Source organism: Thamnophis sirtalis, unplaced genomic scaffold, assembly GCF_051295495.1.
Source record: "Thamnophis sirtalis isolate CommonGarterSnake01/CBP01778 unplaced genomic scaffold, rThaSir2_p1.2 scaffold_8, whole genome shotgun sequence".
NCBI lineage: Eukaryota > Metazoa > Chordata > Lepidosauria > Squamata > Natricidae > Thamnophis > Thamnophis sirtalis.
In genome coordinates this window covers 7,951,370-7,976,148 of record NW_028261388.1, presented here as the reverse complement: position 1 = coordinate 7,976,148, position 24,779 = coordinate 7,951,370, and the positions used below count along the sequence as shown (strand labels likewise).

General features: G+C 42.7%; 1 protein-coding gene across 3 annotated transcripts in view; it reads left to right on the top strand.

Annotated features, from left to right (window-relative positions):
- The window catches only part of SYTL2 (synaptotagmin like 2), a 92,342-nt gene that overhangs the window by 62,490 nt on the left and 5,073 nt on the right, over positions 1-24,779 (top strand). For all 3 annotated transcript variants that reach the window (XM_087721027.1, XM_087721026.1, XM_087721028.1), the window contains exons 9-17: positions 1,793-1,894; positions 4,224-4,277; positions 7,668-7,762; positions 10,110-10,229; positions 13,974-14,143; positions 15,173-15,275; positions 19,491-19,661; positions 21,156-21,234; positions 22,596-22,695. In XM_087721027.1, the coding sequence (XP_087577153.1) occupies positions 1,793-1,894; positions 4,224-4,277; positions 7,668-7,762; positions 10,110-10,229; positions 13,974-14,143; positions 15,173-15,275; positions 19,491-19,661; positions 21,156-21,234; positions 22,596-22,695 (994 nt within the window). The remainder of the gene's footprint in view (positions 1-1,792; positions 1,895-4,223; positions 4,278-7,667; positions 7,763-10,109; positions 10,230-13,973; positions 14,144-15,172; positions 15,276-19,490; positions 19,662-21,155; positions 21,235-22,595; positions 22,696-24,779) is intronic.

Sequence of the window (24,779 nt, the reverse complement as noted above, 5' to 3'; positions counted from 1 at the left end):
ATGTCTCCCCTAGTCCTTCTTTCTATTAAACTAGACATACCCAGTTCCTGCAACCGTTCTTCATATGTTTTAGTCTCCAGTCCCCTAATCATCTTTGTTGATCTTCTCTGCACTCTTTCTAGAGTCTCCACATCTTTTGAAAGAGTGCAGAGAAGAGCAACAAAGTAAAAGGATTATTCATCCATCGCTTTTCAATCAGTTGGAAGGACTTTGCTTAAATGAACAGTTTTGAGTTAAACGTGCTCCATTATTATTCTTAAGAGAATTGTGCCCAGCGAAGTAAATTTGGGATAGGCATATATATTTTTTTTATTCCAAGCAATTTTGCACAGCTGGAAACCAGTGCAATGTATCATTTTATGGCTTTCTCAGCTCTTCCTCCTACATCTGTCTTCTTAAAATATGTGGACAACTGAGATTGCTTGCAGAAATTCTTCCTGATCGGAATGAATGAGGAGAAACGTAAGGAGTTTCTTAAGATCAGAAGGAATTAAGAGAAACTTAAGGAGAAACTTTCTAAAAGTGAGAACAATTAACCAGTGGAAGAGCTTGCCTTCAGAAGTTGTGGGTGTTTCATTACTGGAGTGTTTTAAGAAGAGACTGGACAGCCACTTGTCTGAAATGGTACAGGGTCTCTTGCTTGAGCAGGGGGTTGGACTAGAAGACCTCCAAGGTCCCTTCCAGCTCTATTATGACTGGTTTGGAACTTTTCTGATAGTAGATGCTCCTATCTACTATGATCCACTATAACTAAGATTTGCTTAGTTATCTGTTGTGGCCTGGCAGGAGCCGTTGGAGCTGCCACCAGACTCCGACAGCGAGGGGTCTTATGAGTCGGCCCTGGAGGAGGTGGAGGACCCTGGACAGGGTTCCGACTCCAAGCAGGGCGCAGAGAGACTGGTTGGTCACCAGGTAGCGCCTGAGCCTTGGATCAGTGGGGAGGAGACAAGAGAGAATGATCCAGAAACCACCTGTGAGTTGTTCCGGGATGCACGCCGTCGAAGGGCTACTCAGCATCAAGAACAACTACGTAATTACAGGAGGTAATTACGCTCAGCTGATGCTCATTAAGATCCTCTCCTGATTATAAAAGAGACTGCTTGTGCCACGCCCTTCTTGCAGAAGTCAACGTTAGGGACTAATGAGAAGCAAATTTGGCAGGCTGGATTGCTGCCAGAGTTTGTTTGCATTGCTGCCAAGGTTTGTAGGACTTGCTGCCAGAGTGCTTATCTCTTTGTTTATGTGGCTTTCAGCCAACGAGAGTCTGGACTGATTAAAAAAACATTCTCATTTACGTTTGTTTCGGCTTTCGTTCCTGGATGGAGAAGCGGGGTCAGAACAGCCATCTGTTCTGTTCTTTAGCTCTTCCAACTGCATCAGTTCTCAAGATTCAAAAGTTGATTCTCGCCTCAGCCTGTGGCTGCGAACCTCTTCCAGCCAGCCCAAACTTATCACAACCTGGTCTACATCAATCAGTTTTTCAAAATCCTAGCAACTCAAAACGTTTCCTCCCCATAGCAACAATAACTAGGGCAACCCCATCTGACTAAGGCCCATCACGCCTTGTCTCATTCAGTGGCCGTCCTTGCAAATTTCATCCACTGAAGGGGAAAAGGGAGGAAGTGAATAATGAAGGAATTTCACATCACCTCGAGGAGGAATGGTGATAGGGGCTGGCACTCTTGCAAATCTTTGGTTTTTATCTTTAAAACCTGGCTGAATTAACACAGATAAAAGATAGGGTCCTTCGTCTATGTGTTGTCCAGTGCTCATATTTTTTGTTTTGAAACAGGTTCGGAGGAAGAGTTGAATCCCGTTATGAAGGCTCTGAAAAGGAGTTCAAATAGGCAAATTCCTTCTAAAAGTGTAGAGGATATACCGTCAGCCACCTCAAGTGAGCAAAACATGACCTTTTCCATGCCCTTAACGTTTCTCTTTTAACGTACTTTTGTCCCAACCTGTTGTCAGTTTTATGTTACCTTGAAAAGTTTTCCTCAAGCAAATGCATCTACAAGGTTGATAAGTACAGGAGGCAGTGGTGGGATTCAAAAATTTTTTACTAGCAGTTCTGTGGGCGTTGCTTTTTGGGTGTGGCATGGTTTTGTGGGCACGGCAGGGGAAGGATACTGTAAAATCTCCATCCCCCCCCCTCCAGGGGAAGGTTACTGCAAAATCCCCCTTTCCTCCCGATTAGCTGGGATTCGGGAGGCAGAGAATAGATGGGGGCGGGGCCAGTCAGAGGTAGAATTTACCGGTTCTCCGAACTACTCAAAATTTCCGCTAACGGTTCTACAGAACCAGTCAGAACCTGCTGAATACCACCTCTGACAGGAGGGATTGAAAAAAAACCATATATCTTTATTATTATTTTTAGTGGGATTGTTTTAGAAGATGCAAAGGGAAATGGCTTGATCCTGTCTGGATCAATATTGTAGCTATTCCTAGATCCAAATCCATGATGGCTCATCCCAGTTTTTATTATAGGTAGTCCTCAGTTAGCAACTAAAGTTGGTGTTAGGTAAGCTCCCCGTTGGGAGAGCGAGTACGTTCAGCGAAGCGTTGTGAGAGTTGTGTTGGAGAACACACAAACCAGCATACAGAGACACTGCAGTTTAAAGAGGATTTTACTTTCGTGGAAATAGAGGTATCAGAGTCCATCAAACAGTCCAAGTCATACATGCATAAGACAGTCAGTCATCAATATCTTTCAGTTAAGGGATAATCCAAATAACATACTCCATAAACATACAAACAGTCTGGTACTCAAAATTTGCTAGCAATTGCAAAATTTACAATAGCTCACGGCACTTTGTAACAGCCAGCTTCCAAAAACACTCAGATCAGATCAGCCCAGCATCTAACAAAACAGAGAGCTAACAGTCATTCTGGCTCCCTCTTATGGCCGATTGAGGAAAACAGCAACCAATCACATTTGACAGTATGATTTAAAGAAACAGGTACAGCATTGCTATATGATTTATATATTGCCAACCCAACCTTTAGAATTATATTCCTAACAGTTGGGACCTGCAACTCCATCATTAAGTGAAGTGGTTGCTAAGGGCGACTGTGCTTACGGTCGTAATTCAACATCCCTTTGCTTTACAGGCCTGCAAAGGTCACACATACAACGATGGGTCAGTGGTAAAATTCACTTTTCATCATCATTGCAATTATGAACAGTTGGAGTGGTGCAGTGGCCTAGAGGTGGAGCTCACTGCCCTCACAATCAGGAGACGGTGAGTTCAATCCTAGGTGTAGGCAGTTATGTCTCTCTTTGGGCACAATTGAGAATATATCTGCTGAACAAAACTCCGCATTGGCAACAGGAAGGGCATCTGTCCAGTAAACACTCGCTAGCTCCTTTCAGTTGCCCAGACTCCACCCCGCAAGGGATTATGGGGTCGTTAAGAAGAAGATGATGATGATTATATGCATGAACCATTATTACATTGGACAATTGCTAAATGAGGACTATCTGCACTTGAATTTTATTTCCATTATCCCACGTGGTGCATAATGCTGGTAGGAAGGTCTTATCAGGTGATGACTTGATTATCATTAAATCATCGCCACGCACATTTGATACAAATGTTTTATCCATAAATTATTTTAGAAATGTACTATTCAAGTAGTCCTTGACTTTACAACAATTCATTTAAGTGATTGTTTAAAGTTACCATGGAACTGAAAAAAGTGACATGGGACAATTTTTCACATTTACAAGTGTGGCAGCATCCCCAAGGTCACGTGCTCAAAAATTCGGAGGCTTGGCAACTGGCATGTACTTATGCCAGTTGCAGAGTTCTGAGGTCTTGGAATCACCTTCTGACAAGCAAGATCAATGGGGAAGCCAGATTTACTTACCAACTGTGTTATTGACTCAACAACTGCAGTGATTCACTTAACAATTGTGGCAAGAAAGGTTGTAAAATGGAGCAAAATTCACTTTAACAGCTGTCTTGCTTAGCAATAAAAAAATTGGGCCCAATTAAAGTTGTAAGTCAAGGACTACCTCCATATAAATTGTACTAAAAATGTTGATAGATATCCTCTTCTTCCTGTGGCACAGGACATGTGGTTTGCAAAGGCGGCCTTTTCAGAACTTGATTTTACTCCAAATTTCATTTTGCTTCTCTCCCATCTCTAGAAGCTGCAACCTACCAGGATATCCTGAACAGCCAAATTTACCTAACTGTCTCACCATTTTTCCTCTTGCACAGATAAAGAAAAAATAAACCTTGGCAGGGAAGACTTAGTGCTTAGTGCTGAAGATGGTAATTATTTTATACATGGTTGCATGAACCTAATGTTCTACTTTAGTAAAATGTATGCATTAAGTAGTGGGTCTTCTGTGACAGCTAATAGCTAGCCTTAATATCAGTTAAGAGGGAGTAGAGTAGAATAGAATAGAATAGAATAGAATAGAATAGAATAGATGGAGCGGAACAGAACAGAATAGAATATATGAAATGGAATGGAATAAAATAGGAATAGAATAGAATAATAATAGAATAGAATAGGAATAGGAATAGGAATAGGAATAGGAATAGAATAGAACAGAACAGAACAGAACAGAATTCTTTATTGACCATGTGTGTTTGGACACACAAGGAATTTGTCTTTGGTGCATTTATTTATTTATTTATTTATTTATTTAGTAAGTAAGTAGATTTATAGGCCGCCCAATCCTGGAGTATATGGTGCATATGCAGTGTACATAAAAGGAAAAAAGAAGAAAAAAATAAAAAAAAATATTCACCAAGAATCATAAGATACAGCACTTAGTGATAGTCATAGGTTACTAATAAGCAATCAAATCATACCAGGAAATGAAAAGAACAATATAAATAGTAAAAATACAAGCAACATGATTACAGTTATTATTTATTTATATTTAAATAGTACTTATTATTTATTTATATTTAATGTAGTTATTATTTATACTATTTAGGATTACTTATCCTCTGCCCACTCTAAATGTTTTCCAGTCTGCTTTCAAAACCCATCCAAATTATTATCCGTCATTAGATAAATAGATCCTGTTGGTTAATTGCAGCACCATTATAATGAGAGCCTTCTCGTTAAGTATAATAACAGTATGTTATTTGTGGTCTCACTTTTTTTATCAGATTATCTGAGCCCAATGACAACCCAGAAGGAAGTGTGTAATAAGACCCTTCCTGAAAATAAAACGTTTTGTGACTACTCATTATTTTACGTTATGCGTATAACTAAACCACTAATACATTCGTAAGTTCTTGTTCCGCTAATTGTTTGCATCTTATAAAACAAGAACTAATTTTGCATTGCGGAGAGCCGTTGTCTGTTTAAAGCAAGGCATGCTTCCATTTGCCATCTGAAGTTAACACCCAGCAAACAGAAGGAAACCATAGGGTAGAAAGCATGAGAATGAGATAGTAATGCAGAAGAAAGCAATAATCTGATTGTGAAGGATTTATTGCTCATTTGCAAATGTGGTTTGGTATTTTGGGAGAGCTTAATATAGCCTTGATTCCAGAGAAGGATCAGGGAAGATTTTTTTTTAATGTTCTTGATGGATATACAGCACAATTTTCGTTTGTAGAAAACTGGATGCCCACTGAATAGTCGCAACATTGCTAAGCGTTAGTATTTTTTTTTCTCCTCCCACTCTTCATCTGCCTGAATGGATGATGAATATTCAGTTTAAGAAAAGAAAAAAAAAAGAAAAAAATACCATTTCCCTTTCTTCTCCTTTCTTTTTTCGTTTGTATAATAGAAAGGAAAAAGGGACACAGTGGTTCAGTGGCTAAGAAGCTGAGCATGTCGATCAAACAGATTGGCAGTTTGGCGATTCGAATCCCCAGCGCCGCTTAATGGAGGGAATTCCCGTTACTTGTCCCAGCTTCTGCCAACCTAGCAGTTCGAAAGCACATAAAAAATGCAAGTAGAAAAATAGGAACCACCTTTGATGGGAAGGTAGCAGCGTTCTGTGTGCCTTTGGCATTTAGTCATGCCGGCCACATGACCACGGAGGCGTCTTCGGATAGCGCTGGCTCTTCGGCTTTGAAATGGAGATTAGCACCACCCCCTAGAGTCGGGAACGACTAGCACATACTGTATGTGCGAGGGGAACCTTTACCTTCACCTAATGGGAAGGAATTTATAAAATCATTAGTTAAGCATTGCATTGAGCAGTTCTATATTGCAGTGTCTGGTTACTCCAAACGTAAAATAATTAAGTAATATATAGGTAATCCTTGACTTATAACAGTTCATTGAGTGACAGTTCAAAGTTATAATGGCACTGAAGAAGAGGTTACTTACAACTGGTGCTAACCCTTAATGATCGTAGCATCTCCAAGCTCACGTGATCAAAATTTGAGCTTTTGGCAGCTGCCATCTATATACGATGATTGCAGCGTCCAAAGATCATGTGACTGCCACATGATCTTTGTGACCAGGTGGTTTCTGACCAGTAAATGGGGAAAGATGGATTTGCAACACAACAATTCACTTAATAACTGTGACAAAAAGGGTCATAAAATCAGGTGTAACTCAGTTAACCCCCTTTCTCAGCCACAAAAATTCTGGTCCTAATTGAGGTTGTATGTTAAGGATTACCTGTAACTGGGATGCAGTTTCATTTAAAATTAATCTTCAGTGTATCATGATGAAGATTAGCATCCTGTTTTTCTGCTGTTTTGAAGCAGGAAATAGTCCTAAAAAATGTAGTTTTAAGGTGGCGAGGTGGCGCAGTGGTTAAGGTGCAGTACTGCAGGCCACTTCAGCTGACTGTTATCTGCAGTTCAGTGGCTGCAGTTCAGTGGCAATCTCACCGGCTCAAGGTTGACTCAGCCTTCCATCCTTCCGAGGTGGGTGAAATGAGGACCCAGACTGTGGGGGCGATATGCTGACTCTGTAAACCGCTTAGAGAGGGCTGAAAGCCCTATGAAGCGGTATATAAGTCTAACTGCTATTGCTGTTGCTAAAATAATAAACGCCTGAAAACCCTGGTCTTAAGCTTCCTCTGTACCTTCTTTGTTTCATCATCTATAACCTCATTTTTCTGATAAAATCTTTTTAAGTTTGGTCCATTACATCCAAAATATCCTGATTTAAGAAGTGTGTAGAACCTGGACAAGGAAGAGTACAAAATTCAGATCATCTTGTGATAATATTCAATTCGATAGGGGCTTTTTTCCCCCACACAGAGGGATATTGGTAACTATTTAATAAATGGATAAATTGAATGAACCCATTAGTTAATTTATTTATAAACCAGGCTTGCCACAAATTCTTGATTTACTTAAAATGTAAGTTTTGGTATAAATGATCTCTAAGCACCATCTTATGTACTGTAGCTTTGCTTATACCTCATGGGGGAATTCTTGTAGGCCTATATTGTTGTAGGTGTAGGAATGGAGAAATAGTAAAAAATTCTTTATTTTAGAGGAGATTTGAAAACACAGAAAGGACTTGCGTAGATCATGGGTTGCATTAGTTCTTTGAGTTTCCTTACAGCAAACTTTGCTGGTTATATTAAATGTAACTTTCAGATACATGTTTTTGAAGCATGCTTTTGGGGTTGTTTTTTTTTTCCTTCCAAGAACATTTTATGAGTCAATCTTTTTAGCAAAACTAGACTCTAATTAGCTTTCTCCGTGTGAATTGCTGCTTTTTAGTTTCCACAGCACCTTCTTTCTCTGACAGTCAGTTTTCGCGTCCGGAAAAAATTAAGATGATGAGCAAATCGGTCCCAGCATTTCTTCAAGATGAGGCAAGTTTTTAATCTCTCTTTAAGAAAAGCCATAATGTTGATTTCGCTTTAAGGTTGTGCTGTTTTAGTAAAATGTATGGCAACTACACTCTGAAAACAGGAGGGGCAAAGAAATGAAGCTTGCCGTTTTCCTTTTTATTGCAATCAGTCTGAATATTGTAAGAAAGAAAATAATGGAAGGATGCCTTGGAGAATCCTATTAAGAAAGCAGCACTTTTTCTTAGTGGTTCATAAATAAGCCTTTATGCACCAGATTTGGTTGAACAACTGCTTTCAAAAATTGAAATAATCATCTGTTAAGACCACATTTTCTTTTCTCTAAAGGCCAGGGTTTTTTTTTGACAAGATAAACTAAAACTGTAATTTGTATTGTAAAAATGTGTATTTGACTGCAAAGGAAGGCAACCCCCTCTGATTGCTTTTCATCCAGTTGGGTGCTTAGCAAATTGTCACCCTATTATATCACTTACCCAATTATTTCTTCAATTATTTATTTCAGGGGTGTCAAACGTGCGTCAAAACATCGTCACGTGACATATCATAACTTTTTTGCCCCTTTACTAAACCGGGAGTGGGGGGCGGCCAGCGTGTGATGCATTTGGCCCGCAGCCCACGAGTTTGACACCCCTGATTTATTGGGTTACTAAGTTTATTTGCAGTTCCGGATACAACTGCCTTTGACAGTCTTACAAATGAACAATAACAACAACAACAATAATAATAATAGACATTGCAATACCTGGTGATGCATGAATTGAAGATAAACAGCAAGAAAAAAATCACAAAATACTGGGACTTGCAAATTGAGGTTGAGCGACTGTGGAAAAAGAAATCATGTGTTGTCCCAATTGTAATTGGGAGCAATACCTAAAGGGCTACCTCGCTATTTAGAAATTTTAAATTTATCAGACTTGAACATTCTGATTCTACAAAAAACCACCCTACTTGGAACAGCTTATATCCTCCGATGTTACCTTAACAGTTAGGTCCTTGGTTAGGACTCGAGCTGTTGCGCTACCAACCAGCCCCAAAGGCTGTGAATCTCACCAAAGATTAACCACATAATAATAATAATAATACACACACACACACACACCGTATATATAAAAATGGCTGTGTGTATGTTCCAGCATAACTCTGGAAAGCCTCGATCAATTTCAACCAATCTTGGTACACAGATGACTTACTCCCTGGAAAAAAATATTGTGGGGGTAAGACACCCCTAACACCCCTTGGAGTGTGTGTTCTGTTAAGATACAGCCTGTTGTGCCTTAAAATGGCTTCTACTGTACAGTGCAGTGTAGTTGCCATGGTAAAGGCTTCACAGTACTCCACAAGGGAGCTCCTTCTGGTAAGGGGGAAAATCCAACATTAGAAATTACATTTTGTCTCACATTTTCCCTCTAGAAATAAATACCCGGAAAACATCGGGTTATCAGCTAATAACTAATAAAAATATTACATTGAAAGAGAGCCCACAGTTAGAACAGATTCACTCACAAGCAAGGAATAAAGCAGTCCCTCTTAAAAAGCCCAAACTTCACTGCCATAAACTCTGGTTTGCAAATGTCAGTGGCTACAATTCATAGAATGCACCAAGACAGACTCCCAAGCAAGCCACAATATGTAGATTAAATCCAACTATATTAATTCTTAGATATAGGTAAGCTTTGACTTACAAGCATTGCTTTAATGACCATTTGAAATTAAAACAGCATTAAACCCAATTTGCTTAATGATGACATAAGTGCAGCAATCCACTTAATAACCCTGGCAAAAAATAAAATTGGGCATGACTCTCTTAACAACCGCCTTCCTAGCAGCCAAAATTCAGGTCTCGGTTGTGGTTGAAACTCGAGGGCTAGCTTTTCTAGAGGCAAGACTTTTCTACCACCTCTGGAATTAGAAATATATTTTCTTTGCTCGTAGGATCAGATTTGATAAAACCTGGGGATTGCAACACTGGCTCCTTTGTCCTAAGGACAGATGGCCCAGAACAAACTCAAGGAAGAATCAGAATAATAATAATAATAATAAAATACAGCACATCATTTCTCTTATCTACACCACTAGCCAGTGAAACAGGCCTCCTTTTAAAAATCGATCAAAATTGGTTTGAAGAGGGAATGCCGGATCTCCTGAATGCACCAACTAAATTTCCTTTCTGTTGTTTTCATTAAGTGCTGCTCCAATGATTGCATGCAAATGATGCATGCCACATTAACCTGAGATATGGCTGGATGGATCCCAGACTTGGGAATCTTGGCAGAGCTCTTTGTTGTCCTTACCACTTTTTCGAACATCTGTGCAGACTTTTCTTTCTCTCCCTTTGTGTAATGTCTTGTAGAGCGATGACAGAGAGACAGATACAGCATCCGAGAGCAGTTACCGACATGGGAGAATCACAAAGAGCCCGAGTTCCCTAACCAATCTTAGCGGCTCTTCGGGCTTGGCATCCTTGTCTTCTGTATGTAAACCAAAACTCTAGTTTAATCCTGCTGCTTTCACTAATAGCCTTCCCTGACTTCTTTGGGAGTTAATGCTTGGCGCCAGCGGTGGGATTCGTTTACCTTCCCTACCAGTTCACAAATGTGAGCGCTCTCTCTCTCTCTCTTTGCTCGCATGTGCCACATCTGCGCATGCACGGCGCTCATGCATTAGGTCGGGGCGGGTGGGCGGAGCCTCCTGCAGCCGCTGCTGCTGTCGGTTTGCCCAAACCTGAGAGAAACGGCTGAATATCTCCTCTGCTTGGTGCTCTTATAAAAGATCTTGATTAATTATTACAGGTAGTCCTTGACAAAAGTTTATTTAGTGATTGTTTGAGGTTTAATGACCACTTGAAGCTGCAGTGGCACAGTGGCTAGAATGCAGTACTGCAGGCTACTTCTGCTGACTGCCAGCTTCCAGCAGTTTGGCAGATCAATTCTCACCAGGCTCAAGGTTGACTCAGCCTTCCATCCTTCTGAAGTCGGTAAAATGAGGACCCAGATTGTTGAGGGGCGATAGGTTGACTCTGTAAACCGCTTAGAGAGAGCTGGAAAGCACTGTGAAGTGGTGTGTTCTGACCGAGGCTTCCCAAAAGCACGAAGCCGACTCCTCGTCCCGATAAAACCCCTTTTATTTAGTTTAAAGCGAATTCCTCCCCAGCAGTCCCAATAACAGTCTTTCAAGAGATTTCACAACTACAGACCTTTATCAGGCTTGGAGAGTTGCCAGACCGATATCTCCCATTACTTGGCAAGAAGTCAGGAACAGATCTTCACCCTAATGAATTGAACTAATTGTCTCCTGCAAACTCCCCTCCCCTTTCGCTCCTCTTTATTCCCTATGGGAGGGGCCATTCACCGCCCACCTGTGGCTTTATTCCTGAGTCGGCCCTTGTTCTTTAGCAGTTCCTTTCGTCTGGCAACTCTGTGCATGCACGCACTGGGAACAGGCTCCAGCTGTTCGTCTGCCTCACTGATGTCTGACTTCAAAGGCAGCTGATAACTGTCAGACGGCACTGGCCCCATCTCTCCCTCTGATGCAGAGCCCTCATCGGAGCCTTCCCCAGTCTCCAGGACTGGCCCATGTTCCTCCTCAACCTCCTTACTGTCCGAGTCTGCTGCCAGATTCACTGGCTGAGGATCTTTGGTGGGCCAAAACACGGTATATATTTATGATGGTTGCAGTGTCCTAGTGCCATGTGGTCACCTTTTGTGACCTTCTGATAAGAAAAGTCAACGAGAAAGCCAGATTTACTTAACAACGGTGTTACTAACTTACCAACTGCAGCGATTCACAACAACTATGGCGAGAACAATCTTAAAATGGGAACAAAATTAATTGAACAAATGCCTTGTAGCAACACAAATTTGGGGTTCAGTTGTGTGGTCGTAAGTCGAGGACTACTTTGTACATCTTTGGGTTTGAAACTTTGGCCAACTTAGTTTGAATTGGAAAATTAAGGATGGTGGACAACACCAGAATCCTAGAAGGGAAGTTCAAACAACATTGTGGAAGCAGAAAAAGATACTTCTGTAATGTTGCCAAGAAAATTGTAGCATGATGTCCAAAAGTTTATGTCCAGAACCTGAGCTTGGTTAGAGGGTATCTCTCCCCCCCCTTTCCAAAATCTTTTCTCATCTGAATTATTTTTTCAATTTTATTTTTGGAAGGTCCTTTCTTTAGTGCCTTCAGAAAGTGCTTGTTGGCAGCACTGTTCTTAGCAACTGTGAAACAAATCATAATTAATTTCAATTCTTGTACGGTTTATTGAAGCCAACGGCCAAAGTCACCGGGGAATTCATTCTGGTTTGCCGTGATTGGCCAGAAAACCCAAATAGAGCCGAGGTGGCGCAGTGGTTAAATGCAGCACTGCAGGCTACTGCTAGATCAGCAGTTCAGCGGTTCAAATCTCACCGGCTCAGGGTTGACTCAGCCTTCCATCCTTCCAAGGTGGGTAAAATGAGGACCCAGATTGTTGGGGGCAATATGCTGACTCTCTGTAAACCGCTTAGAGAGGGCTGAAAGCCCTATGAAGCGGTATATAAGTCTACTGCTATTGCTATTGAATTTATGAATTAATATTAAAGTCTCTGGTAGCTGTTGCGCCATGAAGAGCTGTTGAATTTTTTTGAACTCTGTACTGATGTAGAATTCTTTCTTTAGGAAATCTTGATGAAGTTCACCACAGGCATGCTAATAAAGCAGTGCACTTGCATTTTGAACTTTAAAATAGCCTTGAATTTTCAGGAGAGATTGAATTGACCTTAAATATCTATAAAAACGGGTCTTATATTGCCTTGGTCCCTGCATTGTTTGGAGAATAAGAGAGATTCTTATAAATGCTAAGATAAAATGCTAAACGACACCAATGGATAATTATACAATAGGTCTGGGCACAAACCTCCAAATAATGAGTATAGAAGGGAAAGTCAAAAGCAAAACCAGTTAAGAGAGGGGGGGGGGACTTCCAGTGGTGGGTTTCCAAATCTTTCCCTATTTTGCATGCACATGCACGCTTTGCACGCATGCACGTCTAACGTGTGCTTTCCGTGCATGCGCAGCACTCAAAAGACCGCCCTCGATGTCAGTGCTGTTGAGCTCTGTTTCTTTGATCAGCTAAGGCATGGCCACCTGCTCTGCCGTGCAAATAACAAGGGAACATAGGATAGAGAACAACAGGGGTGAGGTGGGGGTGGTGGCGGCAACCAGAGGTAGTATTTGCCGGTTCTCCGAACTACTCAAAATTTCCGCTGCTGGTACGCCAGAACCGGTCTGAACTGGCTGAATACCACCTTTGGGTACAGAGGTGGGTTGCTAATTCTTTTACTAACGTTTTGGCCACACTCCCATGCTCGCTTCCACGCATACGCATTGCTTCTGCAGGTGGGTGGGTGGAGCCTCCCGCCACCACTACTACTGGTTCAGCCGATCTGGGCTGAACCGGCAGCAACCCACCTCTGCTTCGGTACTCATTGTTAATTAGTTCCGGGAGACGTGATGAGTACCAAGTACCAGACACATTTTTCCCATGAGGAATAGCAATAGCAATAGCAATAGCAATAGCAGTAGACTTATATACCGCTTCATAGGCCTTTCAGGCCTCTCTAAGCGGTTTACAGAGAGTCAGCATATTGCCCCCAACAATCTGGGTCCTCATTTTACCCACCTCGGAAGGATGGAAGGCTGAGTCAACCCTGAGCCGGTGAGATTTGAACCGCTGACCTGCTGATCTAGCAGTAGCCTGCAGTGCTGCTTTTAACCACTGAGCCACCTTGGAATAATGCAGTGAGTCACAAGGCACCCAATGCTAACAAATTCTAGCTTGTGCATTGAGTACTAAACAAAGAATTGACAAATTTTTTTGCATCAAAGTGCATTGAGTACCAACTTTGATGCAGTTGAGTGCCAAGGTACCATTGTAGTAGAATTTAAAGATACGAGCAGACGAAATATTTTCTGCTGGGTGAGAGGTATAATATTATTCTTTGCATGAGTCCTCTTAATGATTTTTGCTTACTAAAAAAAAAGTGCATGCTTTCCTTGGATGTGTGGATGATATCTCTCCCTTTGCATAAGATCTTTAAAGGGCTTCTCAGTTGTTCTTCCCTACATTTCTATCGCATTCAAAGATGTTTTTTTTCTTCTTCCGTGCTTCAGTGTCTCTCTAATGGTGCAATTCACCCGTTAAAAAAGCATTTCTCCTCTTCCTTCCGGACATCTGCAGGTGAGCACCAGTGTGATGAGCGTGTACAGTGGAGATTTTGGCAACGTGGATGTGACAGGGAATCTCCAGTTTGCCATTGACTATGTGGAACAGTTGAAGGAGTTCCATATTTTCATTGCCCAGGGCAAGGATTTGGCAATTGCCGACGTGAAAAGGCAACGTTCAGATCCGTAAGTGCAGTTGGAGGAGAGAATCTGAAACAGTTTTTTTTTTTTAAGAAAAATAAAAAGAACTGTGCTGTATTACTTTCATTATTTGTTTGTTTGTATTTGTATCTCACCTTTATTGCTTTTATGAATAACTCAAGGTGGCAAATATATCTAGTGTACCTTCTTCCTCCTATTTTCTCCACAACAACCCTGTGAGGTGTGTTGGGCTTAGAGAAGGTTAACTGGCCCAGAGTCACCCAGCTGGCTAAGGCAGGACTAAAACTCACCCTCTCCTGGTGATTGGCCCAACGTCATCCAGTTAGCTTTCATCCTAAGGGTGGGGGGGCTAGAACTCACCGTCTCCTGGTGATTGGCCCAACATCATCCAGTTAGCTTTCATCCTAAGGCGGGACTAGAACTCACTGTCTCCTGGTGATTGGCCCAAAGTCACCCAGTCGGCTTTCATGCCTAAGGCAGGACTGAAACTCACCGTCTCCTGGTGATTGGCCCAACGTCATCCAGTTAGCTTTCATCCTAAGGCAGGACTAGAACTCACTGTCTCCTGGTGATTGGCTCAAAGTCATCCAGTCAGCTTTCAGGCCTAAGGGGGGGACTAGAACTCACGGTCTCTTGGTGATTGTCCCAAAGTCACCCAGTCGGCTTTCATGCCTAAGGCTGGATTAGAATTCAGACTCTCCTGCTAATAAAATAAATAAATAGTAATTAAAATTAGTAAATTAATTAATAAATTAAGAAAAAGAAAAAAACTCAAAGGGTAGACTCAATGGACCGTTGTGTCTTTTTTCTGCTGTCAGCTTCTAAAATTCAGTAAATGTGCAAACCCAAATAGGGCTGAAAGGCATTTGTAGAGGAAAAAATATTTCATATTTCAATTTTTTAGAAGAAGCTTGTAACAAAATCAAAGATCTTTTTTTTTCATTTAAAGAGAAACATAATCTAACCGAAGGTTTTTTTAGGTTGGTACTGAGCTTCACTGGAAATCGTATTCTGATTCTTGTCTTCTCATATTTGGCCATGAAACCATTTTAGATATGTGAAGAGTTACCTGCTACCAGAAAAACATAAACTGGGCAAAAGAAAGACATCTGTGAAGAAGAAGACACTCAATCCTGTCTACAATGAGATATTACGGGTAACTTGCACCTTTTTCTTTCTTTTTGAGAAATTTTTTCATTGTTTTAGTTAAACAAAAAAAAAAACACCATCTTTCGTTACATCTTGTTGAAAGCGTATCGATTGGTTCCAAATATATTCCGTGCGTTTCTTCCATAGTCCTTGCATATACTTCAAATCATGTTGTACATTTTATTTATTTTATTTTTTTAAAAGTAATCTTTATTAGTTATACATTTTTTTAAGAGTAAAACATACAAATACAAATACAATTTTAAACATACAACCCCCCCTCCCCTCCCCCCCCGCGGTGACAGTCATTCGCAGCCCAACTTTTTTCTTTCCTTCCTCATTGTTAGGTCTCTAAGCCACATCTTCTCATTACAAAATTCAGGGATCTATTACAATACCCATGTTCACTTTTAACTTTCCCCATTTTAAGTCCCTGCTGTTCTCCTTGTCGCCCACATATACCATACGTTCCAGTTTCTCCTTTGTCCCTCAGCCAACCCGTCATTCTGTCCATTTCTGCACATTCATAGATCTTTTTAATTATAGCATCTTCCGACGGTATGGTAGTGGATTTCCAAAATTGTGCATAAGTTATTCTTGCGGCCACAATTATATGTAGGCTCAAATGCCATATTGAACTGCTCATGTTTTCTGGTTTAATGCTTAGTAGAAGGTTCTCGGGTCTCCATTCCATGTTTGCCCCGGTATGTTGTACATTTTAAGTCAAGAAAGAAAAGTTATGTATTTTACTATCCCTGAACCATAATTCTCATTTAGTTACCATTGTTTAAACATGTTTTTTATCTAGAATCATTTATATTAAAAGACACAACCACCTACTGGTGTTCATTTGCAATTTCAATAGATCTCCAATACCATTACACCTTTATGACATGTTCTAAAATTAATTCGGTTAAGTAAGATATTTAAGCATTCTTCCCCCCCCCCCAACACACCTGTATGTATCATTAAATATTGTCCATTAACATTACATTCTTATTATTGTAGTTAACTAAAGGTTATTTACTGATTATCTCACCTCTCCTCTCCAGGCCCACACAATATTATAACTTTATAAAATTTTCTTTCTTTCTGATGAGGGGTTCACCCAGAGGAGCATAGATCAAATTTTAAATCAGACCAACAATCGAGAAATAAACAACACCCCAATCGAAGAACTACCAAGCAAGCCGACAATAAACAGCCCAGCCAAAGAACCTGTAAGACCATCCCCACCAACACTGACAGGCCAAGTGCTAGAATATAAACTGAGAGCAAACCCTACTCCCTACGAGCACTGATGATGTTACCTAGTTCGGTAAATGAAACGTCTGCAAGAAAACCAAGCTCAGAAAACACCAAGGATCATATGATGACCATTTGTGGCCATCGGACAAGCAAGGAGAAGAGGGATTCACTTTACAACTGTGCTATTAACTTAACCACTGCAGTGATTGTGGCAGGAAAGGTTGTAAATTGGGGACAAAATTCACTCAACAACTCAGCAAATGTTTTGGGCCCAGTTAAAGTTCTAACTTGAGGACTACCTAGCATGGGCGTCAATAGTAGGCTTGTCATGTAGAAAATCTATGGAGTTTATCAGAAGCAACACCAATTGAAATGACCCATAAGCCGTCAATAACATATCATGTTTTTCAGAGTATAAAACCCACTCCCACCAAAAGTGGGTGAAAATTTCTGCGCGTCTTATACAGCGAATGTTGCTGAAGCCCCGCCTACCCACCGGCTCCCACCTGTTGGCCCTCATCCGCCGGTCCCCATCCGCTGGGAGTTTTTGGCCTCTGCGCATTATGTTTTTGGCCTCCACATGCCCCGTTTGTGGCCCATTCCAGCCTATTGCTGCCTCCGTGCGTCATGTTTTTGGCCTCCGCATGCCCTGTTTTTGGCCTCCGTGCATCGTGTTTTCATCTAGTTGCAGGTGGCAGGGATCAGCCTCCTGGAACGGGCCAAAAACGCGATCCGCAGAAGCCGTACATGGGGCGTGCGGAGTCCGTGAATGTGATGCACGGAGGCCAAAACGCAACATGGCGGTGATGTGTTGGGACAATCCCTGCAGCTTGGAACGGGTCTAAAACGGAGCATGCGGAGACTGAAAATGGGACGCATGGAGGCCACAAACACGATGCACGCAGGCCCCAATGGGCTGTGGCGATCCCGGCATCCTGGAACAGCTGATTGGTGGTATTTCGGGAGGCTGATCCAACCGCCAATCAGCTGCTTGTGGTGAACCAGCTGCGATAACGTGCTGAAGCTGATCAGGCTGTTTGCTATTTGCAGCAAGGACGCTAGCCAGATAAATACTGATGGATGCTGGGAGGCAGAAGCAGATTTTTTTTTCTTGTTTCCCTCCCAAAAAACTAATGTGCGTCTTATATTCTGGAGCATCTTATACTCTGAAAAATACGGTAAATGCCCATCAACCATAAGTACTGTGTCTGCAAATTATCCTGTGTTTTAATTTAAATGCTTTATTTTTATTTACGTTGTTTTTACCCTGCTGCATTTTCCAAGGACTAATAGAGGTTTGTCTAATTAAAATCACAACATAGCAACAGAGTAGCAAATACAATAAATCAAAAGTGACAGAAACCTGGATCGACAATAAAAGTTAAACTGTGATGAATAGGCATCCAGGGGTAGAAACAGCTGAAAACTGGTGGCATTTCAGCAGCTTTCATCAGAAAAATGGAAGAAATATTGTGTGTAATATTGTGAAATTTGGGTCACATGAGATCTTGAGAATATTAAAAAAAAACTCTTGCAAGATTTAGCAGTATCTTCATATTAGGGACAATTTTATTCATAGGGAGCACATCAGAGGTGGGTTCTGGCCGGTACGGCCTGGTACGGCCGTACCGGTGGTAGCCGGGACCAGAGGCCACCATACCGGTACGGTGACTTGTTTGGCCCACTTGCCCGCCCATGTTCCATGCCTGTTTTTAAAGCAACCGGCCAATTGCACATGTGCGCACAGCGTGCAGCACCTGGACGATCTTGACAAGCAGCTGGGTGTCGCAGGGACAGTGGAATGTGCATGCGTGCACGACCAGGACGCGGCCCCATGTGCAGCGTACCGGTAGCGATGGGGAAAGGAACCCACCACTGGAGCACACCCAGATCTTGAAATGGTGAAGGACTATAATATTATTCATGGATTGGAATCATTGAATGAAGCTGATTTGAAGATGAAGAGCAGATCTGCCAAGGACAACAATAACTACAATAACTCAAAGAAAAGTCACATATTCCAAAATAATAAAATTAGGAACACAGAGGCAAAATTACAGAGTTGGAAGGGACCTTGGAGGTCTTCTAGTCCACCCTTATGCTCAAGTAGGAGACCTAATATCATTTCAGACAAATGGCTGTCCAATTGCTTCTTAAACACCTCCAATGAGGGAGCACCCACAACTTCTGGAGGCAAGCTGTTCCACTAATTAATTGTTCTCACCAGGGGTGGGTTATTCCTAGTTCGGCCTGGTTCGGCTGAACCCGTAGTGGAATTCAGGCCTGGATCAGAATGACCCCAGGCCTGCCACGCCCCCAAACTGTTCCCTCACTGCCGCTGAGCTGCCGCCATTTTGGTTTTTAGTGACGGCGCATGTGCAGTTCATTGCAAATTGTTCTGCGCATGCACAAAGAGCAATTTACATTGTACAGCGCACCCGCGCGGGTTGCAAACCGGTAGTAAAACTGGCAGCAACCCACCCCTGGTTCTTACTGTCATGAAATTTCTCCTTATTTCTAGGGTTGGATCTCTCTTTGATTAGTTTCCATCCATTACTTCTTGTCCTGCCGTCGAGTGCTTTGGATAATAGATTGACCTCTATAATCTCCCTAATACTGCAAGATTGCTATCATGTCACCCCAAGTCCTTCTTTTCATTAAACTAGACATACCCAATTTCAGCAACTGTTCTTTATATCTTTCAGCCTCCAGGCCCCTAATCATCTCTGCTGTTCTTCTCTGCACTCTTTCTAGACTATCGACATCTTTTTTTGTATTGCGGTGACCAAAACTGTAATTTCTAACCCTGCCCTGTTTTGCTCATGAGCTACCCCAAAAGAATCTGACCCGCGACTGTTGATAATAGGATGCTATTGTCACCGTGAAAATGGCAGGGAGGTGTCTACAGATCACAGGTTCAGTGGAAAGGAGACTTCATCTGAACCATGTTTCATGTCTGTTTGTTTCTCTGCAGTATAAAATAGACAAAGCCGTTTTGAAGAGTCAAAGGTTGAATATCTCAGTTTGGCATCACGATACTTTTGGCCGCAATAGCTTCCTGGGTGAAGTTGAGCTCGAGTTGGCAAGTTGGGACTGGAATGACAGTCGGAACAAACAAATGATCTGGTACCCATTGAAACCAAGGGTAAGTATTGATTTGCTAACTGTGAGCTAAATGTTCTTCAGGACACTTTGCCCAGACACCCGCCGGCATAGCACAATCTTCCCAAATGTCTATGAGGATTCTCAGTCATCCATGGTCTTTGTCATGGATGACAAAGGTGTTTTTGCAAGAGGCAACTGGACTTCCTGGTTTTTCTTTGAAGATGTTTCACTTCTCATCCAAGAAGCTTCTTCAGCTCTGACTGGATGGGGAGTGTTGTGGCCCAGCAGGAGCCGTCGGAGCTGCCACCAGACTCTGACAGCGAGGGGCCCTATGAGCCGGCCCTGGAGGATGTGGATGACCCTGGACAGGGTTCCGACTCCAAGCAAGGTGCAGAGAGGCTGGTTGGCCACCAGGAGGCACCTGAGCCTTGGACCAGTGGGGAGGAGACAAGGGAGAGTGAGCCGGAAGCCAGTAGTGAGTTGTTCCTGGATGCACGCCATCAAAGAGCTAATAGGCGTCAGGAACAATTATGCAATTACAGGAGGTGATTGCACTCAGCTGGTGGTCATTAGGCTCCTCTCCAGACTATAAAAAGACTGCTTGTGCACACGCCCCTCTTGCAGAAGTCAACACAGGAACGAATGTCGGAGAACATTGTTAGAAGCTTGGCAGGCTGGATTGCTGCCAAGCCTTATCTCTGTTTATTGCTGCCCAAGCTTGTCTGTGCTGGTTTGCCGCCAAGAACCTGTCTGTCTGTTAATTAAATGCGGTAACTTATCTTTGGCTCGGAGTGTGTGTTGGTGTGGGACGAGGGGGGTCAGAACAGGGAGGGAGAGGAGAATGGAAGGATTTATGTTCCTTGCAGACAGCTGGTCAACAGAGGGGGAAGGATACAACATCATCTATTTCCAGTCTACAGCACAGTCCTTTCAACAGTTCCAAGAAGGCGCCACACCTATCTGCAATACTCAGGTGACACAGAGGACGCAGACAAGCCTCCAAGTGGTCTCAATGACCCTCTAAAAGGATGCAAATGACCAGCTGTCTGCAAGGAGTATAAATCCTTCCATTTCCCGCCATCCAGTCAGAGCTGAAGAAGCTTCTTGGATGAGAAGTCAAAAGAAAAACCAGAAAGTCCAATTGCCTCTTGAAAAAAGCACCTTTGGAATCTTCCCAGATATTACCAGGAGTTTTAAAAAGTCATCTAAATCATGCTTTATGTCCTGAAGTAGAAAACCTCTGTGAGCATTGGCCTTTGTAAAGCTTATGGCCTGTGAGAACTTAAAACAAATACAGTATATTGACTTTGTGGTGTAGAGTTTTTTGTTTTGGGAAAACAAAATAGCCGGTGATATTACGTAGTTGGTTGTGAGGGTTTTAGTCGCCCTTTCAAACTTCCAGAGATCCATTTTATTCCTTTGGGCATTCTGTTTGATGAAAAGATATGTAGAGTTACAAAAGTACAGATAGGCTTTTCAGAAGCATTGACTGTTTCTGCTTTATTTTTTTCATTTCTTTTTCCAAATGGTGAAGACTCCCTTAAAAGGATTAGAACTGGAAAACAGAGGGGAGATAAAGATAGCTCTCCAGTATGTCCCACAGCCTGTTGGAGGTAAGTATTCCACATGTGTATGCATATATGTGTATGTGTGTGTGAGTGTGTCTGTCTGTCTGTCTGTCTCTCTGTGTGCTTTCTGTTGTGGCCCACCACCGGCCAGCAGAGCTGGCAGCAGATTCGGACAGTGAGAAGGTTGGGGAGGAACATGGGACAGTCCTGGAGGCTGGGGAAGGCTCTGATGAGGGCTCTGTGTCGGAGGCAGAGAGGGGTGAGGGCCGTCTGACAGTTATTAGCTGCCTTCAGAGTCAGACATCAGTGAGGCAGACGAACAGCTGGAGTCTGTTCCCAGTGTGCACATGCACAGAGTTGCCAGACGAAGGGAACAGCTAAAGAACAAGAGTCGACTTGGGAGTAAAACCATAGGTCAGTGATGGTGAACCTTTTTTGGCTCGCATGCCAAAAGCGGGGGGAGCGCAGGGGGGGATCGTGCGCGGGCGTGCTACGACCCCAGCACGCATGCGGCACGACCAGTGCTCCCCCCCCCCGTTTTTGGCGTCCTTTTTTCACCGTCCCCAGGCTCCAGAAGCTTTATAGGAGCCTGGGGAAGGGTGAAAACAACCCCCCCTCTTGGAGGCCCTCCAGAGGCTTCAGGAGCTTCCTTGAAGCCTCTGGAGCACGAAAAAATGGTACTATGAGCAAACCGGAATGGACTTCGGGCTGGTTTTAGCCCTCCGTGGCCTTCAGGGGCCTTCAGGAGGCTTCCCTGAAGGCTCCGGAGGGCAAACAAATGACCTTATGAGCAAACCAGAAGTACGTTCCTGAACTTCCGGTTTGCCCTTAGGGCCATTTTTTTTCACTCTAGCAGCTTCAAGGAAGCCTCCAGAAGGTGAAAAATGGCCTCAAAAGAAGGCCGAAGTCAGCTGGCCAGCGGGTGCATGCGCGCTGGCCAGCTGACAGGGTAATGCCTCACGTGCCCTGACAAATGGCTCTGTGTGCAACCTGTGACGTGTGCCATAGGTTTGCCATCACAGCCATAGGTGGACGGTGAATGGCCCCTCCCATAGGGAATAAAAGAGGAGCGAAAGGGGAGTGGAGTTTGCAGGAGACAATTAGTTCATTCCTGCATTCTTGCCAAGTATTGCGGCGTCTGAAAGATATCGGCCTGGCCACTCTCCAAGCTCGATAAAGGTCGGTAATTGTGAACTATCTTGAAAAACTGGGAGAGGAAAGACTAGTGGAGAGGAATTCATTGTAAATTAAATAAAAGGGGTTTATCGGGACGAGGACTCGGCTTCTAGGTCAGAACAATTATATTCTGCTACATATAAAAAAAACAGTCAACAGGTAACCCAAAAGTAAAACTATGATTTGAAGCAATCTGTTAATTATCTCTTATATCTGTCTCTGTTTTAAAGGCAAAAAGACTCTGGCTACCGGTGAAGTTCACATTTGGGTGAAACAATGCAATGACCTGCCCATCCTCAGAGGCCCAAAGCTCAATTCTTTTGTGAAGTGGTAAGTACATCGCTGAGCACGATGGCTCCGTGTTAAAGATGCTGAGCTTGTCAGCCGACAGCCACGGTTCGATACCTGAGCACTTTGTGACGGGGTGAGCTCCCGTTGCTTGTGTCAGCTCCAGCCCCCCTAACAGTTTGAAAGCATTTCAAATGCGAGTAGATAAAGTGGTACCACTTTTGGTGGGGAGGAAACAGTGTTTCATGCATCTTGGTGTGTAATCATGCAGGCCACATGACCAAGGAAAACGTCTTTGGACAATGCCGGCTACCTCAGCTAAGAAAAGGAGATGAGCTTTCCCTCCTAGAATTGGACATGACTGGACAGAGGAAACTTTTATTGTTACCTTTTTAAGCATAATGGAAATGTGCACAATAGGTACCAATGTGAGTGACAACTCAGATCAGGTGAACTGGTAGTAGCGGTGGCGGGAGGCTTCACCCACCCGTGACCCGTCAAAACCGCGGTCCACTAAAGCGCGCCCGATTAAAGCGCGTACCTGACGTCATCAGCAGCGCGACAAATACGACCGCGGAGAAAAAAGGGCACTTTAAAAAGCGCTTTTAAAGCAAGCCGATTCACATAAAGGTAAGGGTTAGGTTTAGGGTTAGGGTTAGATTAAGGGTTAGGGTTAGGTTTAGGGTTAGGTTAAGGGTTAACGTTAGGTTTAGGGTTAGGTTAAGGGTTAACGTTAGGTTTAGGGTTAGGTTAAGGGTTAGGTATAGGGTTAGGTTTAGGGTTAGGTTAAGGGTTAGGCTTAGGGTTAGGTTTAGGGATAGGTTTGGGGGGGTTAGGTTTAGATTTACGCGTTAATTTTAAGTTTACCGCTCACAGCGTGCTGTTTTTGTCACGCTGTGATGACGTCACGTACGCGCTTTCGTCGAGCGCGCTTTAGTCTACCGCGGTTTTGTGGTGGAACCCGCCCACCAGCCCGGACGCTTCTGCGGTTCGCAGCGTGCCTTCCTTCCCAAGGTCCATGTTAGGTAAGCTCCCCGTTGGGAGAGCAAGTACGTTCAGCGAAGCGTTGTGAGAGTTGTGTTGGAGAACACACAAACCAGCATACAAAGACACTGCAGTTTAAATAGGCTCTTACTTTCGCGGAAATTGAGGTTGTCAGAGTCCATCAAAACAGTCCAAGTCGCACACGGTTAAGACAGTCAGTCATCAATGTCTTTCAGTTAAGGGATAATCCAAATAACATAGTCCAGTATCATATAATCAGTTCAGTACTCAAAGTTTGCTAGCAGTTGCAAAACTTACAATAGCTCATGGCACTTTCTAACAGCCAGCTTCCAAAACACTCAGATCAGATCAGCCCAGCATCTAACAAACAGAAAGAGAGCTAACAGTCATTCTGGCTCCCTCTTATGGCCGATTGAGGAAAAACAGCAATCAATCACATTTTACAGCATGAGTTAAAGAAACAGGTACAACATTGTTACATGATTTATATATTGCCAACCCAACCTTTAGATTATATTCCTAACATTCTCCCCTTTGAGTAGGACAATATATAAATCTTACAATCTTAATCCGTATTCCTCGCAACAACACTTATGCTTTATATTACCTTGGGCCTTGGTAAAGTGATCTGCGATGTTATCTTCAGACATACAATACTCTAGTGAAACTAATTTACTATTCACACTTTGCCGTACATTCAGATATCTTATATTAGTGTGTTTTGACCTAGTTTTTACAGCAAGATTCGATGCCATCTGAATTGCTGCTTCGTAAACAATAGGCTCTCGTACGTCAATACCCATATCAAATAGGAGTTGTTTATATCAAATAGGAGTTGTTTATAGCAAACCAAATTCGTGCATACTAATGACAGACATGAGAATTCAGCCTCCATAGTCAATAGACTTAAATGTTTTTGTCTAATAGACTGCCATCCAATTAGTGCCTTTCCCGGGAATACAACAAACCCTGATGTTGATTTCCATGTAGACACATCTGTAGCAAAACTTGCATCAGCATATGCAGTCAAGCTCAGATCATCATTTCAAATTTCAAACCTCTAGGTTGTAAATACAATGCATAATGCATCGTTTTCTTAAGATATCTTAATATCTTCTTAG